Source organism: Vitis riparia, chromosome 5 (assembly GCF_004353265.1).
Source record: "Vitis riparia cultivar Riparia Gloire de Montpellier isolate 1030 chromosome 5, EGFV_Vit.rip_1.0, whole genome shotgun sequence".
Classification (NCBI taxonomy): domain Eukaryota; kingdom Viridiplantae; phylum Streptophyta; class Magnoliopsida; order Vitales; family Vitaceae; genus Vitis; species Vitis riparia.
The window spans coordinates 910,641-930,128 of record NC_048435.1 but is presented as its reverse complement, the minus strand read 5'-3'; the positions used below and the strand labels follow the sequence as shown (position 1 = coordinate 930,128).

Sequence of the window (19,488 nt, the reverse complement as noted above, 5' to 3'; positions counted from 1 at the left end):
TTTTATGTGCTATATTACTCAAGAATAATTGTAAGTTATTCCATTTAATAGGTGTGTGTTAGTCAATTGAATATTTATATATTATTTGATGAGTGCTTGTAAAAAATAATTATTCATACTATTATGGTAACAAAAATTTTAATTGTATATTTCATATATAAAATGATATAATAACATTAGGATATTGTTTTTATTTATGAGATATTGAAATTTATTTTTTTTACAAGGTTTTTAAAAAATTCTCAATTTTTTTGAAAGAAAAAAAGAAAAGTTAGCAAATTTTTAAACAGTAAATTGATCACTCAAAAGTAAACAAAATTTTTTTCGATTTTGAGAAATATACTGTTGATGACATGTACTTATCATCATATATGGACTCCACATTATCGACAATCTCAAATTTATTTACAAATAATATAAAAAATATATTTAATGATAAAATTATCTTCTAATAATTATTAAGATGAGTGAGCGTTACTAATAATTATTCCTTTTGGTAATTCTCCTTTTTTTTTATATATATATATATATATTTATTATTGCTCCTATTTGGCTTGCTTCTTTGTCAGAAGGGTGGGTGCCGAATTCAAGTCACAAATGTTTTTATTACGTGGCTTGAGGTCGAAGGCCCCTTCAAGTCATTAATGGAACATTTCCAAAACGTACAACTGGCTGCTGGTAGGTCATGGAGAAGAGAAGTCTCTTTTTATTAATCAATAATTTAAGATAAAAACAAAAAAAACAAAAAGAGAAATTTTCTATTGACAAATCACACCTCTAAATAATTGCATATATGAAAATATAGAAAAATAAAATAAAAATCTCAGTTACATTATTCCTTTTTACCGTACACAAAAATATTGACCAATTAAATCAAAGAATAAAAATATTTTAAAGCAGTTAAAATTTTTTATTTCTATTATTTAATTTGAAAGTTTTTTTTAAGTCAAACATGGAGACTAAAAAGGAAATAATTATTGTAAAGTTAAATGTCCAAATCCTAATAAGTCTTATTAACTATATTTAAAAACAATTTAGTAAAATTTGAATTAAAAATAAAATTTTAAGATATTTATTTTATAAATTATTATGAGACATGATTAAAAATATAAATAATATTTTAAGAATTTTAATAATTTATCTCATTCAAATTATAAAAAGGCTATATATTAATGATGGGTCCTTTTATTGGTTTGGCGTTAACACCTCACCCACCAAGCTTTTATTAAGGGAGGCTTGTCTCCTTTAACACGTAAGTAATTCAACTTGTACATGGTCTTTTTCTATTTTTAAATGAAAAAGGTATGTAAAATGATTTATTAATTTTAAATTTATTTTTTTATTTTTCTTCATTTTTTTAATTTTATATTTTTCTTCAAATTTTCCAAAAACCAAACATGACAGCTATGTTTGGTTCTCGGAAAGTACAAAGGAAAGAAAAAAAATGCTAAGGAAAATGATTTTCTCATGTTTGGTTGTCCTATGAAAAATATCAAAGAAAATCAAATATAATTAAAACTAATTAAAAACTTATGTATTTTTAAATTATTTAATTTTTATATTGATGAGTTAAAATAAATAAAACGAGTTTGAAGTAACAAAAAAAATAATTTATCAACTTTTAATCTATTTTTTTATTTTCCTTCACTTTTTCTTTCCTTCTACTTTTCCTTTGTATTTTCTTTCCCTTACATTTTCCCTCAAATTTTTCGGGAACCAAACATAGCCGACATGAAAGTTATAAGAAAAAAAGATAACAAGTAGAAAGAAATGCAAAAAAGAAAAGTATAATGGGAATAAAAGGTTTTGACATTTTTCTTCCTCATGGTAATATTTTTGCTTTCCTTTTTATTAAAATAATATCCAAACACAACCTTTAAGGGGAAAAAAGGGGAGAGAACTAGAATGCTCATTCTGAGCCCAAATATGGAAACTTTATGGGCTGACTGGCAGTATAGTGGGCCCCAGACCAGCCCAATTCACAGCCCAACTTCCAACTCTTTCTTCGCTTGTAATCAAAGAAAGATGAAAAAACAAGCGAAAGCATCACCTCACCTTCCCCACCATCTCTGAAAATGCAATCTCCAAAACTGAAAACTCCTCTTTAAATCACATCCCATCTCCCTCTCCCTCTCCAACACACATTCAAGCTGTGATCTCCTCTTCACTTCCCCAAAAATGGAGGCAGAACGGAGCTTTCTGTTGATAATGGCAGTTGCAGCAATGGTGGTGACAGTGGGCGGACAAGGGTCAGGGACGAAGCCATTGGTGAAGGTGTTGAAGGGTGGACTCAAGGTGTGTGACAAAGGGTGGGAGTGCAAAGGGTGGTCCAAGTATTGCTGTAACCAGACCGTTTCCGATTTCTTCCAGACCTACCAGTTTGAGAACCTCTTCGCAAAGCGTAATACGCCTGTGGCACACGCGGTTGGCTTCTGGGACTACCGCTCTTTCATCACCGCCGCCGCCGTTTACCAGCCTCACGGATTTGGCACCGCCGGCGGGAAGCTCATGCAGATGAAGGAGGTGGCAGCTTTTCTAGGCCACGTCGGCAGCAAGACCACTTGTAAGCCCATTCCTTCCTTTTATTTTTTATTTTCCTTATTTTGATGTTTGGTTGCAGTGAAAATGCGGGAAAGAAGAAAAGATTGAATGGGTTTAGAATGGAATTGAGGATTTTATTCGTATGGGGTTGGGCTGAACTGGATTAGGAGGTGTTTGAGGAGTTAACTAAAGGGTTTGATTCATGAATCGGTTGAAAATCAACCCTGAGAACTTATCCTCATCATCCTATAGGCTTGATTTGTGTTACGGGAATTGATTTAGTGGGTGTTGTTATTTTAATAATTTAACTTAGAATTCAAATTAAATTGGTTTTAAGTTGTATCATTTTTTTTTATTGATTGTTTAGTAAAATTAATTAAAAATTTATTTGAAGTTATTAAATTGATATATTTACTCTCCTTAATTATAATTATAATTATTTTTAAACTAATATTTAATTTCATTAATTTTAAACAATAAATATTTTTATTAAATATCCAAATCTAAAGTATTATAAATATATAAGATAATTTAAAAATATTTATTATAAAAAATAAATCATATATATTATATGAAAAAATAAGACAATAAAATTTAAATTAAGAATAAATAAATTATTTTAATTTAATATTTAAAATTATTTTAAATTTTAAATTATGAGATTAAATTATTTTACCAAACATATTTGATTTACTTAAGTGAAGTAATTAAGTCAAATTAATTTATCAAACAACCGTTTAATCTATTTAGAATGAATTTGTTGATTTTATTTTCATTACAACATCTGCTTGGTTGCTGAGAAAAGGCAGGAAAAGTATATGAGAAAAAAAAAATCTCTGAATCAAATAACCCCAGTCAATAAGGCTAATTCTTCATTTCTATTCAGCATCCGATAAATATATACAACATAAAACATATGAATTAATCTGCTTCTTGGTTATCTTAATCATTGGTTTCTGTCATTCTTTGATTTGTTTGCTCTTTAAGGTAGAAGAGGTAACAATGGCAATGGTGATGATATTTTCAGGTGGCTATGGAGTGGCGACAGGGGGGCCATTGGCCTGGGGACTATGCTACAACAAGGAAATGAGCCCCAGCAAATCTTACTGTGATGACGACTACAAATACACCTATCCCTGTACCCCTGGAGTCGAATACTTTGGCCGAGGCGCCTTGCCGATCTACTGGTATGCTTCTCATCAAATCTTCCTCCCATTTCGTCTTCGGGTTTTCCTCTGGTATCTCTGGTTTTATCTAGGAAAGTGTTTTTGAAAACAGTTTCTACAAACAGCTTTTAAAAATTGTTCTTTGTTTGTGAGAGAACATAAAACTGTTTTAAAAGGAACTACAACTACAAACAGCCTATATGCCCTGAAGTCATCTTCCTTTTCCTTTGATTGTTTTGCTGTTCTTGGTCTTCAAAGGAACTACAACTACGGAGAAGCTGGGGAAGCCCTGAAGGTGGATCTGCTGAACCATCCAGAATACATAGAACAGAACGCCACCCTAGCCTTCCAGGCTGCGATTTGGAGGTGGATGACCCCAGTGAAGAAGCAGCAGCCCTCGGCCCACGACGTCTTTGTAGGGACCTGGAAGCCCACCAAGAACGACACTCTGGCCAAGCGGATTCCTGGGTTCGGCGCCACAATGAACGTTCTGTATGGCGATTCTGTCTGCGGCCAGGGTGACGTCGATTCCATGAACAACATCGTCTCCCACTACCAGTACTACCTTGACCTGATGGGTGTCGGCCGTGAGGAAGCAGGGCCTCATGAGGTTCTCACCTGCGCCGAGCAGGAGGCTTTCAACCCGTCATCTTCTTCATCTTCTTCTTCATCTTCTTGAGCTCGATCTTTGCGATGGTATTATGATAGTAAAAATGCCCGTGTTCTTTGGTATTCTATTTTGTTTGTTATGTACGTGAGAAAGCACATATTCGAGTCCATATGTATGTATAATCTTCTTCTCCGATTTCTCTTCAATGATCAGGATTGCTTTGAGCACTTCACAATTCTAATTCGTTATTTCTTGATGCCATTTTCACGATCATAAATTTATATAAATGTCTCTTAATCCAAAAATTTGAAAGCTTAGATGGGCTTGAGCCCATTTTGGGAGCCCAATTAGTTGTCCAATCTCAAATCACATAGGGGAAGCCTAAAAGTCAACATTTGATTCCTCTGGCATTTGGACTAATGCTCTTCATCTAACAGATGAAGTTAAAAACGTCCATCATATCTGATTTACTTAAAAAATATATTAAAAATGTAACTTCAATTTTGATGGCCTCCATTCTTCCATTTTTAAATCAACTAGAATCTTCTTCTCAAAATGACCATAACACCCTTTCAATTACTTGATTGAGAGTAACCTTAGGCGAAAGTTTTAAGGAAGGGATTTTGTTTTTTTCCCTTAAGAAAACCTTATCATTAAATATAATACACAAATATTCTTCTTTTTTTTATTTTTTATTTTTTTTAGAAAGGTTATATTAAATCACATGCCATTTATTATTATAAAGTAATGTGTAGGTTTGTCCTTTGCTGAATTAGTTATGCATGTCCCGTTGGCAAAAATTTGAATTATTTTTTTTTTCATTTATTTCTTATATTTTCCCTTTTATTTAATTTTTTTATTTCCCATTTTCCCCCAAATTTCTAAAGGAATGCTTGAGACTCGCGGCTTCCAATATATTCTACTTTTTATATATAAATTCATTTATTAAGAATCAAATGCTTCCCAAAGTACTCCGTTTTTTTATCTATATTTTTATCCATATTTTAATTCATTTCTAAATTCTTCTTAAAGCAATATCAATCAAATAGGTTTTTTTTGCTAATTTTTTTTCATAAAAAAATGAAAAAATTTATATAATAAACACATGGATATATCATACTCATCCACTACATAAAATATCATGTAAATGTATATGTGATTGTCATTCTTTTTTAATCAAATTTCAATGTAAATTAGAGTAATTTTTATAATTTATTGTTATTTAATTAGTCTTTTAAAAAATTAAATTAGAAAATTATTCAAAACATATTTAGAATTACTTTAGGCTACATTTGGTCGATTCTTCTTTTGTCCTATATCATGTTATATCGATAATTTAAATATGACCATTTAGGCTATAATTGATTGATGGAATAAGATAAGATAGAAAATGATATATATATATATATATATATATATATATATATATATATATATATATATTAAAATATCATATTTTATTTGATAAAAAATATATATCTAATAATATGATTTTCAATGAGATATGATATATTTTGTATATATATTTTATGGATGTAATATTTTAAGATAACATATTTAATAAAATATATTATGTTATATTATGTTTATATTTAATTTATAAAATAAATAAAAAATAGTATGAAATATATTTCATTTTTAATATTTAAAATAAAATTTATATCATATTCAAATATTTTGTATTTAAAAAAATAAAACATTTCTTATATTTAACAATATTCATGACCAAAATATTTAAACTTTATAAATAAATCTTTTAATGTTATCTTATAATATATAAAAGTAAATTATATATCAAATATAAATATTATTTTATTTTAATTTTTTTTTATTTTTAACCATAAATTTAATCTATAATAATACAAAAATTTATTTTGTAAAATGAATATATAAAAAAATAATAAAAAATAAATTTATGATATGTTAATATGAGATTTTAAAAAAAGAGAGTGAATAATATATTCTAGCACTTCTACATTATATATGATGAGCAATTAAATAATATAATTACAATATAATATCTCTTTTTTATCATATATCATGTAGGTAATCAAATATGGCATAATTAGTAGTTTAATAATATTATTTCCTTTTATATGAAAATAGAAACCTAATCATTTTATAGTCTTTATTGTGTATAAGTATTCTGTATCAGGCTGAAGTCTGGCGATTTCTGGAAAGTTTGTTGTGGAATGTATTTTTATTCTGCCTTCTACGGTAATAATCCAAGCGTCCAAACAGCCGAAATGCACCGCAAAAGCTGTAACCAGAGCTCGTGTGGGTAAGTCCTTTGGTTACAGCCAATCCCCACCGTCGATTCTTGCGGCAGTGGGTCCCATGTGATGTAAAAATTAATCGTGGATTTATTTTATCACAGATTGAGAACATTTTGGTCATTTCTATTTTCAACATGCTCAACACATATATAAAACCAGTGGCGGGTGACCACGTGGCAACCCTCTCCACGTTGATTATAAATACTCGCAATTCACGAGAGTTGCCATAATCACAACTGAGGAGAGGTAGATACTGAGGGTTTAGAGAAGATGGTGGTGGAGCGCGACATAGATGATCTACCGAAGAACGCAGCGAACTACACGGCCTTGACTCCGCTGTGGTTTCTGGAGAGAGCAGCTGTGGTGCATCCCAACAGGAAATCAGTGATCCATGGATCTTTGCAGTACACGTGGCTCCAGACTTATCAGCGGTGCCGCCGATTGGCTTCCGCTCTTTCTAAGTATTCCATCGGCGCCGGCAGTACGGTACTTCGGTTTCTCACATCTCTAAAATTTTCATTCTTCTGCTTGGTAGGATGAGAAAATGAAAGAAAAGATAAGAAAATTTGAAAATCTTTTGTTGGTTGCAGTCTTGAAAGCAGCGTGTTTCTGTCCCTTTCTTAGAAAGGAAGGGTTAGATTCAGAGTTTGGGATTATCTCATCCTTTTAACCAAATATATATAGTTTTTCTTTCCCTCTGAAAATAGGCGGTGAATTTAATTTGATTCGTTTATTTAATTACCACGTCAATTAAATCTTGTGCTGATTGAATATGAATCCAGTTCGTTGGCTTGAATTTAGACCTTTTTTTTGGTTGTAGATCTGATTTTTTATTCTGTTTTTTGAAATATAGAAGTAAAAGTAATTTTTAATCACTTGTGTATTCGTCGAAAATCAACATGATTGTTGTGGTTTTGAATCATTTAGTCTCAGGTGTTATTTATTCAAAAGTTGTGGAAAGTCTTAAAAAAGTTTATTGATATTTTGATTTTGAATTTTCATTATTACTTTTTCCTTTTAAGAGTTGTTTATTCTAGTTTCAGACATGAGGTTATGTTATCATGCTCAATATCATTATTCCTACTATTGTCGCTCTATTTTGGGTTATTTGATTAAAAGGGTTTTTAAAAACCCAAAATTTGAAATTTGACCTGGTAATTTTTTATGCCTCATTTGAACAAAATTGCTCTCATTATTTCTTGTAAAAATATTTTTTTTTTAAAAAAACATCTTTATAAATACTTGAAATGATAAAGAATATTTACTTAAAAAAATGGGTTACTTAAAAAAAATGAAAACAGTTAGATTCACAATTTAGGGATTAATTGATTCCTTTTAACCAAATATTTCTTGTATTTTTAGAAATTGTTTCAATAATCAGGATATACGAAATTTTGGAGCATGAGTTTTGAGTATGTTTATATATTTTCCTTTTTGATTTAAATAATATTTAATTTTTTTAAGGGCATGTTTGCTTAAGGAAATCATTAGGACCATCGTAACTTGATTTTAGGCATCAAAACACAGGATGGGTCCCACAACCCAGTTGATATTTATACTAAAATCTAAATGGCAAATGGAAATCATGGAACAAAATTGAAAAACCTTAAATCGGGTATGTTGGAGTATAAAAAAATTACCCAATCTCGTCCAAATGTTGGAGTTGAGTTTAGATTAGTTCACACTAACCTACCTAAGTTGTAAGGTTAGGAGTTGTTTCTTTTTTCTAATTTTTTGCTAAAAGTGACTTGGTTTTGTTGAACTACCAATTTTCCTAAAAACTGAAGGATTTGGGTATAATCATGGTATAATATATTATTTTGTTATTCCCATTATAAGAAGTTGGATTATTCTTTAATAAGTTTTTCCTCAACTATGAAGAGATTATAATCATTTTTGCTCTCTGCCTGTAAAAATGTTAGTACTTTTACTATTTGCTTATTAAAATAGCCAAAGGGCAATAAGTTGTCTTCATCTCCCTCTATGTCCAAATTCACTGGCAATATTATTACAAGTATAAGAGCAGGAGTAATATGGCTGCATTTTAGAAAAAAATTGCTGAAGATTCTTACCTGGATTGTTTGGATAATTTAGCGGACAGATGGTTCTGCTTGTTTCCCTCCCAAATCCCATATTCTTTTTGGATTTGGCATCATTTAGGGCTTATAATCTATTTCAGTTTCTTGAGTTACTTCCTGAATTAGTTTCCTTTTGGGAAATTATTCTCATTGCTTGGTTGTCTGGACTGCCTGAAACTTCTTGTTCACCTGACTCATGAAATCAAAGAGTAATGCAATTGCCTTTGTCATTGTGTGTGTACTTTGATTTTGGGATTCTCATCCCTGCTCCTTTCATCGTATTCATCATTGTAAAAAGCAAGGAATTTTCTAACATTGTTCCACTGGACCTCATGAGGTTTTATAATGATGGCCAGAATTATGAATCATTGATCATTCTGTTTTCCCTCCATCCTAACTTTGTATCTGATAAATTGCCTCTATGTTGGATTGGAGCTAGTTAGTGGCTGAATCTTAGTGTTCTGATTATACTGCCAGGTAGCAATAATTGCACCAAACATCCCTGCCATGTATGAAGCTCATTTTGGGGTTCCCATGTCTGGAGCGGTGGTGAACTGTGTTAACATTCGTCTAAATGCACCGACAATTGCTTTCCTTCTTGAGCATTCATCAGCAGCAGTTGTAATGGTGGATCAAGAGTTTTTCCCATTAGCAGAGGAAGCTTTGAAAATCTGGTCAGGCAAAAGCAAAAATGATTTTAAGCCTCCACTTCTGATCGTCATAGCTGATGAAAGCTGTGATCCTAAAGGACTAGAATATGCTTTGAGGAAAGGGGTCATTGAATATGAGCAGTTCCTGGAAACAGGAGACCCTGAATTTGCATGGAAACCACCGCAGGATGAGTGGCAGAGTATTGCTTTAGGGTATACTTCTGGAACTACAGCCAGCCCTAAGGGGGTAGTGTTGCATCATAGGGGAGCATATGTCATGGCCCTCAGTGGTGCTCTTGTATGGGGGATGAATGAAGGAGCTGTGTACCTATGGACACTTCCAATGTTTCATTGTAATGGCTGGTGTTTCACTTGGACACTTGCTGCTCTTTGTGGGACTAACATATGCCTTCGTCAGGTACTTCTGAATCCTTTGTTTTTACCTCAATATGTTGGAGAATTCATGCTTATCTTAATAATGTCTTCAATATGTTGAAATACTTTGCCAAACACTACAAGGCAGTTTGAAAACAGTTGCAGGCCGCCAAAAGGGGTTTGCTAATGTGTTCATGCTCCTCTGCTTTGTACATTTTTGTAGGTTGCAACCAAGGCAATTTATCAAGCCATAGCCAACGATGGTGTAACCCACCTCTGTGCTGCACCAGTGGTCCTCAACAGCATAGTCAATGCCCCCAAAAGTGAAACCATCCTTCCCCTTCCACGCGTGGTCCATGTAATGACAGCTGGGGCTGCTCCGCCCCCTTCTGTTCTCTTTGCCATGTCCCAACAAGGCTTTCGTGTCACCCATACCTACGGACTCTCAGAAACCTACGGCCCCTCCACAGTATGTGCATGGAAGCCTGAATGGGATGAACTACCACCTGAAACTCAAGCCCGTCTCAATGCACGCCAAGGCGTCCGATACATCGGCTTGGAGGGCCTAGATGTGGTCAGCACCACAGACATGAAGCCTGTCCCTGCCGATGGAACCACCATTGGTGAGATTGTGATGCGGGGTAATACTGTGATGAAGGGCTACTTAAAGAACCTGAAAGCCAACGAGGAAACTTTTGCAAATGGATGGTTCCATTCAGGTGATCTTGGCGTGAAGCATCCAGATGGGTACATACAACTTAAGGACCGATCAAAAGACATCATCATCTCTGGAGGCGAAAACATAAGCAGTGTGGAGATTGAAAATGCTGTATACCTGCACCCTGCAGTGCTAGAGGCATCAGTGGTGGCAAGGCCAGATGACCGCTGGGGGGAATCGCCTTGTGCTTTCGTGACGTTGAAGCCAGGGGTTGATAGCTCCGATGAAAGACGCCTGGCAGAAGATATTATGAAGTTCTGCCGGTCCAAGTTGCCGGCTTACTGGATTCCAAAATCTGTGGTGTTTGGACCATTGCCCAAGACAGCCACTGGGAAGATACAGAAGCATCTGCTGAGGGCCAGGGCGAAGGAGATGGGAACCCTAAAGAAGAGCAAGCTGTAGTAATCTCTCAGGGTAGTCCATGAATGAATAAAAAGAGGGATCTTCTTGTTGCCGGTTAGTCTCCCTCGTACTCTGTTAATTCATTCAGTTCGGGCTATAGGATTTGTGGTTGGGCTACTAATATGGTTATGTATTTGAAGAAAAATACTTCTCTCATATTCACCTTCCCCAATTGGGACTATCATGTACTGTTACTTATTTAGGAACTCCTTTGGACGACTGAGCCAAAGACCGGGTCAAAAAGCCCACCATTAATGATCAACATTTCAATATTCTATTTAGAAAGTCAATTTCAAAATACATATCGATGTGATATTTACATGTGAATATTCAATTAACGGAAAATTCTGATGAATGTTATCCCTATCACATACAGATCAGGTTGGTCGGGAATCTTGGACCGATTTGATGTGTTGATGGTATGGGCCATGTCGTAGCCCATTGACATCTCTGTCCAAGCCCAGTAGCCAGGCCTTGAGATTTCAAAGGTCAGAATAGAAATGGGCCTTGTGGTGGACCCATCTATGGTAGTTCCTAATGTTATGCTAACCAAAATTTGGTGGAGTGGGATAAGACTTAAGAGCAATGGAGCTCCTTCAATCCATGTCTTCTAGATTCTCTGTTTCATTTGTTCTTCCTTTAAGGCCTGTTTGGTATACAAGAAATAAGAATAAAAATAGGATGAAAACAAGGATGAATCATAATCTAATGTATAATAAAGTAATCAAAATCTTAGTATGAGTGTATTTGGTTTTCATGACAATGATTTTTTATTTTTATTTCTATTTTCATTCCAAAAAAGAAAGAAAGAAAGAAAAAAGAATACATTAATGAATGAGAAATGAAATTAAGAATTTGTTTGAGCATTGTTTTTAAAAAACAAATTTTTTATTTATTTCTATAAATAAAAAATTGTTTTTCAAATTCAAAAACACATTTTAATTATTTTCATTTGTTTTATAAAATAATTCTATAAATATGGAAAATAATTTAAAATAAATTATTACAAGTAAAAACTATTTTTAAAAAGTATAAAATATAGGTTTAAAATATTTTAAGTTTTCAAACAGACTTTTATACTAATAAACATTCAAAAACTGTTTTTTAAAAACTATTTTCAGAAACTGTTTTAAAAATGAAAATTTTTTCCAACAACTTCATTACATGATTTCAAACATCATTTTTATAGCAATAGAAGAATTCATTTGAAGAAGATTCAAATGATGCAATAGGATTACAAACCAAAAAAAAAAATAAAAAATTAGGGACCCGGAAGCCCACCAAGAACGACACTCGAGCCAAGCGGATTCCTGGGTTCGGCGCCACAATGAACGTTCTGTATGGCGATTCTGTCTGCGGCCAGGGCGACGTCGATTCCATGAACAACATCGTCTCCCACTACCAGTACTACCTTGACCTGATGGGTGTCGGCCGTGAGGAAGCAGGGCCTCATGAGGTTCTCACCTGCGCCGAGCAGGAGGCTTTCAACCCGTCATCTTCATCATCTTCTTCTTCATCTTCTTGAGCTCGATCTTTGCGATGGTATTATGATAGTAAAAATGCCCGTGTTCTTTGGTATCCTATTTTGTTTGTTATGTACGTGAGAAAGCACATATTCGAGTCCATATGTATGTATAATCTTCTTCTCTGATTTCTCTTCAATGATCAGGATTGCTTTTGAGGACTTCACAATTCTAATTCGTCATTTCTAGATGCCATTTTCACGACCAGAAATTTATATAAATGTCTCTTAATCCAAAAATTTGCCTTGCACATTGTTTAATATGAAAGCTTAGATGGGCTTGAGCCCATTTTGGGAGCCCAATTAGTTGTCCAATCTCAAATCACATGGGGGAAGCCCGTGAAGACCCCTTCCGCAGCCTCAACTTTCCGTATTCTTTCTAAAAGTCAACATTTGATTCCTCAGCATTGGGATTTGGACTAATCCTCTTGATCTAATAGATAAAGCCAAACCGTCCATCTCTGATTTACTTAAAAAATAAATTAAAAATGTAACTTCAATTTTGATGACCTCCATTCTTCCATTTTTAAATCAACTAGAATCTTCTTCTCAAAATGACCATAACACCCTTTCAATTTTTTGATTGAGACTAACCTTAGGCGAAAGTTTTAAGGAAGGGATTTTGTTTTTTTTCCCTTAAGAAAACTTTATCATTAAATATAATACACAAATATTCTTTTTTTTTGTTTCATTTTTTTAGAAAGGTTATATTAAATCACATGGCATTTATTATTATAAAGTAATGTGTAGGTTTGTCCTTTGCTGAATTAGTTAGGCATGTCCCGTCGGCAAAAATTTTAATTATTTTTTTTCATTTATTTCTTCTATTTTCCTTTTTTTTTTTTTTTTAATTTCCCATTTCCCCCAAAATTTCTAAAGGAATATACCATAAAGGAGTGCTTGAGACTCACGGCTTCCAATATATTCTACTTTTTATAGATAAATTCATTTATTAAAAATCAAATGCTTCCCAATGTACTCCGTTTTTTTATTTCTATTTTTATCCATATTTTAATTCATTCTTAAACAATATCAATCTTGCCTTGATATCAAATAGGTTTTTTTTTTGCTATTTTTTTATATAAAAAAAAATAAAAAAATTTATATAATAAATACATGGATAAATCATACTCATCCAAACATATAACATAAAATATCATGTAAATGTATATGTGATTGTCATTCGATATATTTTTTTTTGTGAATCAAATTCCAATGTAAATTAGAGTAATTTTTATAACTTATTCTTATTTAATTAACCTTTTAAAAAATTAAATTAGAAAAATTATCCAAAACATATTTAAAATTACTTTAGGCTACATTTGGTCGGTTCTCCTTTTGTCCTATATCATGTTATATCGATCATTTAAATATAATAATTTAGGCTATATTTGATTGACGGAATAAGATAAAATAGAATAAGATATATATATCTTAAGATATTGTATCAAATATATATCCAATAACATGATTTTCAATGAGATATGATCTCATTTGTATACATATTTTATGGATATGATATTTTAAGGTAACATATCTAATAAAATATGTTATGTTATGGTAGGTTGCTAACTTGGGAAGAAATGTTAATATTGTTTTCGCAATCTTATTCATATCGATGCTATGTGCTTTATTGGTTATAATTGCATGCATCGTGTTTAATAATAATATCTTGCCAATTGCTAAATTTCTCTTTATGCTATTTATGTTTGATTATATCATTTTGAGCATCCTTAATATACTCATTGAAGTTTCTAAACTTGAATATTTTCTAAATTTAAAGGAGCATATATTGAGGGGGAGCTTGTGAAACCAAAGTTTGGTTAATCTTAGTTTTGATGATAACAAAACAAGGTTTGGAACTAATATTATATTTCAAGGGTGATTAGACAAGAAAATTTCCAAAGTAGCAATCACAAAGACAAAATCAAGCCAAAGAGAAATCAATAAGAAAAAGAAGATCTCAAAGAGAACACCTGCATTTATTTGTCTACCCACTTGTTCTTGCCTTAAAAGCTCTAATTCTTTTCTTGGTGCATTAAATCTTCATTTGCATATCCTTTAGTGCACCTTCGTGATTCATCCTAGCCTTAAGTTGTATTTGAGCTATTGTTGAGCTAGGTTGAGAGATATATTCTTGTTAATTGAGTGTTAAAGCCTTCAAGTGAGTTGAAACTTGAAGAGATTGTGTAAGAGCCCATTGGAGCCGGAATCCAAGTGTAAAGGTGATTAAAAGCTTGGTTGAAGCTTCAAGTTAGTGGAACCCTCACTCGGTTAGGAGCTTGACGAAAGTGGACGCAAACAAGGAAGTGTTGAATCACTATAAAATCTGAGTTTGATTTCTCTAACTTTATTTTTTTATATTTGTTTCTTTTGTGCTTAAATCTGTTGTGTTTAAAAAGAATTTTTTAAAAACCCAATTCACTCCTCTCTTGGGTGTTTTTCTTATATAAGATTAACCTTTATTTTCTCAAAACCATTTCCAAATTAAAAAATCTTACCAACAACTGAGTAGTTGCTGCTGTACTATGATACCTCATATGATCTCTATGGAGAGGGGGTGTGATTAAACATCGTGTAATATGTTGGTACCACTCCATATATGGATCATGGAACTGCATAGCACCCGCCATAGGTGGAGCCATTGCAATACGCTCCGCACGACTAGCCCATAAGGTAATATACTATGCATAGAATGCCCCCCAATCATACTTATGTCATCCTGGCCTATCCACAGAATGAAGGTCTTGCTTTATGGAACAAGATGGAGGTATTCCTTGTTGGAGGCTAAACTATCACAACACTCGCTCTGGTTGATGCCACTCGACAATGTCAAAACAAATAAGAGGTGACATGACATCATCTGCCAAATCTCCTGGTCTACTAGAGATATCACTGGAAGATGGACAACTAAGTCTTCCATGTAAGACTCCCATAAAACCTGTTAAAATCAACATTTGACATTAATAATGTTAATGTTTATATGGTTAACAATAACACATTACATCTTATATGTACTCGGTCATGAGTTTGTGCATCTAATTGGTCTCGATAAAATGTCAACACACGTGATGAGTTTTAAGCCCATGATAAAGGTACTATCCACCTATATCCTAATAGATCAACTAGTAAACCCTCGTCTAACAATGCCTCATCCTGTAATCCCTGGTCTTTATCCAATAATCCATGGTGTAGCCTAATAAGACCCTTACCTGGTAAATCATCGGTTGCATCATGATCTAAATGTTGAGCTGTTGGAGGGGCTGGTGGTCGACCAGAATCGGGTCGACCCACGTGGAGTATTTCCCAAGACCACAACTGGAAAAAATGTAACATTAAAATTTTACTTAAATTATAAACTTGAATCAACTAGAAATTTTAATCTAATGTGAATAATTAATTATACCTGTAATAGTGTGACACATCTAGCAATATCGGTGGCACCATCCAAACTCGCTCGACACAACTCCGTATATAGGTGTGCTAATACTACACTGCCCCAACTATACATAGATGTCTAAGTCAAGTCTCTAAGTAGTGGGAGATAACACATATGGATGTGGATACCCTTCTTGTTTGTAAATAAAGCTGAACCTATGAGTACTAATATGAAAGCTCGTGCATACTGCTCTAATGTGACATCATCTAAATCAATTGGTGGACGAGAGAACTAGTGACAGCCATCGTGTCGATGTCACTGATCCTTTAATATCAAATGTAGGGGGAGTCACACCTAAAAATTCATAACATAGTAGTGACCAATCTATGTCACATGTGCCAGTGATGGGAAGCCCATGAATACGAAGTCCTAATATGATAGCAACATCCTATAAAAGTAATGGTCATCTTCCCAATATGAAGGTGAAATGTGTGTGTCTCAGGATGCCATATCTCAACTAGACTAGTGATCACTCCCCAATCTAGTGTAATGTGTCCAATACGGTATACACCATAAAATCCAGATCGAATAATATAAGGTCGAAGACGAGGATCCATCTCCCACTCCCGCATAAACCTAGATATATGTTGTTGACAAGTCAAGACTGAAGCAAGCTGTAAAAATACAAATAAATCATTTAGATAATAAACTCCAAAATATTTCATTCTTTAAAGAGATATTATGTGCTTTCATATACATACTTGACTAGAATAAACTAAATGAGACTTGTGTCTATTCTGTAGAACCAAAACAGACGTATCTAATGGATCTGGATTAGAATTATGTCCTTTATACTCCATATCTGTAACAAAATTGTAAAGATAAATAAACAATACTTATTGTTTTTAAATAAAAAAATATTTATAATGGAAAAATTTTAAAAATTTATGGAGTTTTCCCTATATATGAATTTGAAAAATTTAAGTAGATCAATTCATTTATGACCAATAAACAAGTCATATTAGTCTAAATTAAAATTAGAGATGCAAATATAATGGAACATTTTGTTAACATTTTTAATAGAAAATTTCAAAATTTTGATAGAGTTTTCCTTATAGTATGGACATTATTCCAAATACAAATAACCTGATTATGCAAATAACATCAATATTTATAATCAAACCAAAGCCAATAACTGCATAAATGTAGTATCATAGTAGCTTACATCACAATATCCAAGAAAATTACATGCATACATCACATGGTCTAGTCAACTCTATTACTGTTTTGACAAGAACGGCGATTGTGGCCACTTTGTTTGCATAACCCACATGTCATAGAAGTCTTGCCCTCTCTAACATCCATTTCATTATGCAAACGACTTGATTTAGGTCGTCCATTTGATGCATGTTTCATCAACTCAGAAGGCATGGTAATCGGACCATCATAAGGAGACTACTCATACATTGAAAATGGGATGGAACAAGGGTGCCCAAGTATTATAGTATGATTGTGTATTGTAGTAGTGTTGAACAAGTGGTCTAAAATCAATTGAACGAAAATGACATGCTGCTAGAATATGGCTACATGGGAATCCATATATGAGTGTTTTACCACACGTACATGCATGCTCATGGAAGTTGACACAATATGTTCGACCACCAGTTGAGCTACTCTTAGTACTCATACTAGTTTTCACATGGAATCATCCTTGGATGTGATCATATAAAACAATCTCATGAGATCCCGCCTTAACCATATTTGCTTTAATCTTAGCATCGACATATGAAGTGTATTCCTCATTTGAAGCAAGTCGATTAACACCTTGTTCCATTCTCACAACAAAGTAAATATTTAGCCTAAAAAATGTCAATTGAACCAAAGCAGTTACAGGTAAGCTACAAGCCCTTTTAACTACACTATTGAACACCTCCAACATGTTTGTAGTCATAATGCCATACCTTCGACCTCCGTCATGAGAGAGCGCCCATTTCTAAAAAGGGATTGCTTCCAACCATTGTTGTGCGGCTGCATTAATCCTCTCAATTGTGTTCATATGTTTATTGAAATTTTCAATCTTGGTTGCTAAGGCTGCTCTGCACATTAGATTTTTCAACATTTTATCCTTGAATCAAGTCATAAAATTGCTGGCAAGATGACATATACAAACCCTATGATATGCATATGGTTTAAACGAACCAAGATGAACATCGCTCATTGTAGCCATAATGCCCGAATGTCGATCTGATATAACATAGAGTCCCCTCCTATGAGTTACTTTAGTTCTAATACATGCCAAAAACCATCCTCAACTATCAATATTCTCACCCTCTATTAGGGCAAAAGCCAATGGGAATAACTGATTATTTCCATCACAACCCTGAGTAATCATTAAAGTGTCTTTATACTTCCCATACAAATGTGTACCATCAATATTGAGTACGAGCCGACAATGCTTGAATCCTTCAATAGATGGATGAAATATCTAAAAAACTCGCTGAAATATCTTTGCATTCTCCATAATACCGTGAAATGTTTTTGAAATTACAACACATCCTGGATTTGCTTGCTCTAAGGCAATGAAAAAATGTGGCAGCTCTACATATGACTTATATAAAAATCATTAAATAAGTTTACAAGTGCTTTAAGCTTTGCTTTAGATGTCTTCTTGTATGATATTTGGTGTTCGAATTTCTCCACAATACTTGCTTAAATAGCAACTACTAACAATGTGAATTGTGCCTTAATCATTCATTGGATATGAACAACAATCAAATTGAAATCTAATTGTTGATGGTCCTAATTCAAACATGGATTTACACATTTGTGTGGACCATTGTATTTATTGATTGCAAATAAAGTTATACCTTATACAACCATAACACGGAGTTTCCATGGACATTGAGATTGCTCAACTTTCTTGCATATTAAGACTAACAACTTTTTAGTTGACGAAACAACAACATACTTTTGTTGTGCACTAATAGAGTACAACTTCACAGCATGTTGTAAATATGCTTTTGAATTAAAAACTTGGCTAACCATGAACTCTCCACCTGAGTTTCCAATATTAGTGTTCCTTCATGGGGTCCAGTCACTTGAAACGACATTACCAATGTTTTCTACATTTTCAAACTGTAATGATGGTGCTGAGTGATACTGAACAGGGGAAAACTCCATTGGGTCCTCAAGATCTAGGTTGTTTGACATATCACAACCTTCTCCATCCACGGAGACATATCTCCCTTGTTCGCTTTCCATTGCTTCGTGAAGAGTTAAGAAAAATGAAACAACATTAATATTATTGTTTTCCTCATCAATAAATTCGAATACCCCATGACCATCATGTTGAACATCTTTTGCTCTCTCATTTTGATCATTACCTTCTTGGGATTCACATTTTTCTTCATCTTCATCTGCTCTACACTCATAAGTCATTGCAATTGGGGTACTACTAGGTCCACAACCATACTCAAATTCCTCAACATTATCATTTTTTCCGAGTAATAAATGTGTGAAGTTACCTAATAATTGCCCTTTGACTCATGGTTGTATTGACATTTGTTCAATATACAATTCAATTTCGTCCATTCCAAATGTGTTAACCAATTTCAACATTTGGGACAAACTATTATCATCCTATATTGGACAAGGTTGGAACCTATTTTCTATTTTTAAAGGATACCTACAGTTGAAGACTAATTGAAATTGTTTTTTGTCAATGCCAGTTCTTGAGTATATTATAGATAACAAGTGTTCATAGGTTGAACT

At 33.1% G+C, this 19,488-nt stretch overlaps 2 protein-coding genes across 2 annotated transcripts; both read left to right on the top strand.

The window, feature by feature from the left end:
* Window positions 1-2,119: 2,119 nt before the first annotated feature.
* Window positions 2,120-4,578, top strand: LOC117913943 (chitinase-like protein 2). Its single transcript, XM_034829077.1, has 3 exons — window positions 2,120-2,563; window positions 3,569-3,728; window positions 3,966-4,578. The coding sequence occupies exons 1-3, from the start codon at window positions 2,179-2,181 to the stop codon at window positions 4,384-4,386; spliced, it is 966 nt and encodes a 321-aa protein (XP_034684968.1). The 5' UTR covers window positions 2,120-2,178; the 3' UTR covers window positions 4,387-4,578.
* Window positions 4,579-6,820: 2,242 nt separating this feature from the next.
* On the top strand, window positions 6,821-11,116 carry LOC117914672 (acetate/butyrate--CoA ligase AAE7, peroxisomal). The gene is made up of 3 exons (XM_034830101.1): window positions 6,821-7,079; window positions 9,149-9,739; window positions 9,920-11,116. Exons 1-3 carry the CDS (start codon window positions 6,864-6,866, stop codon window positions 10,814-10,816), a joined length of 1,704 nt encoding a protein of 567 aa, XP_034685992.1. The 5' UTR covers window positions 6,821-6,863; the 3' UTR covers window positions 10,817-11,116.
* The last annotated feature ends 8,372 nt before the right edge of the window (window positions 11,117-19,488 follow it).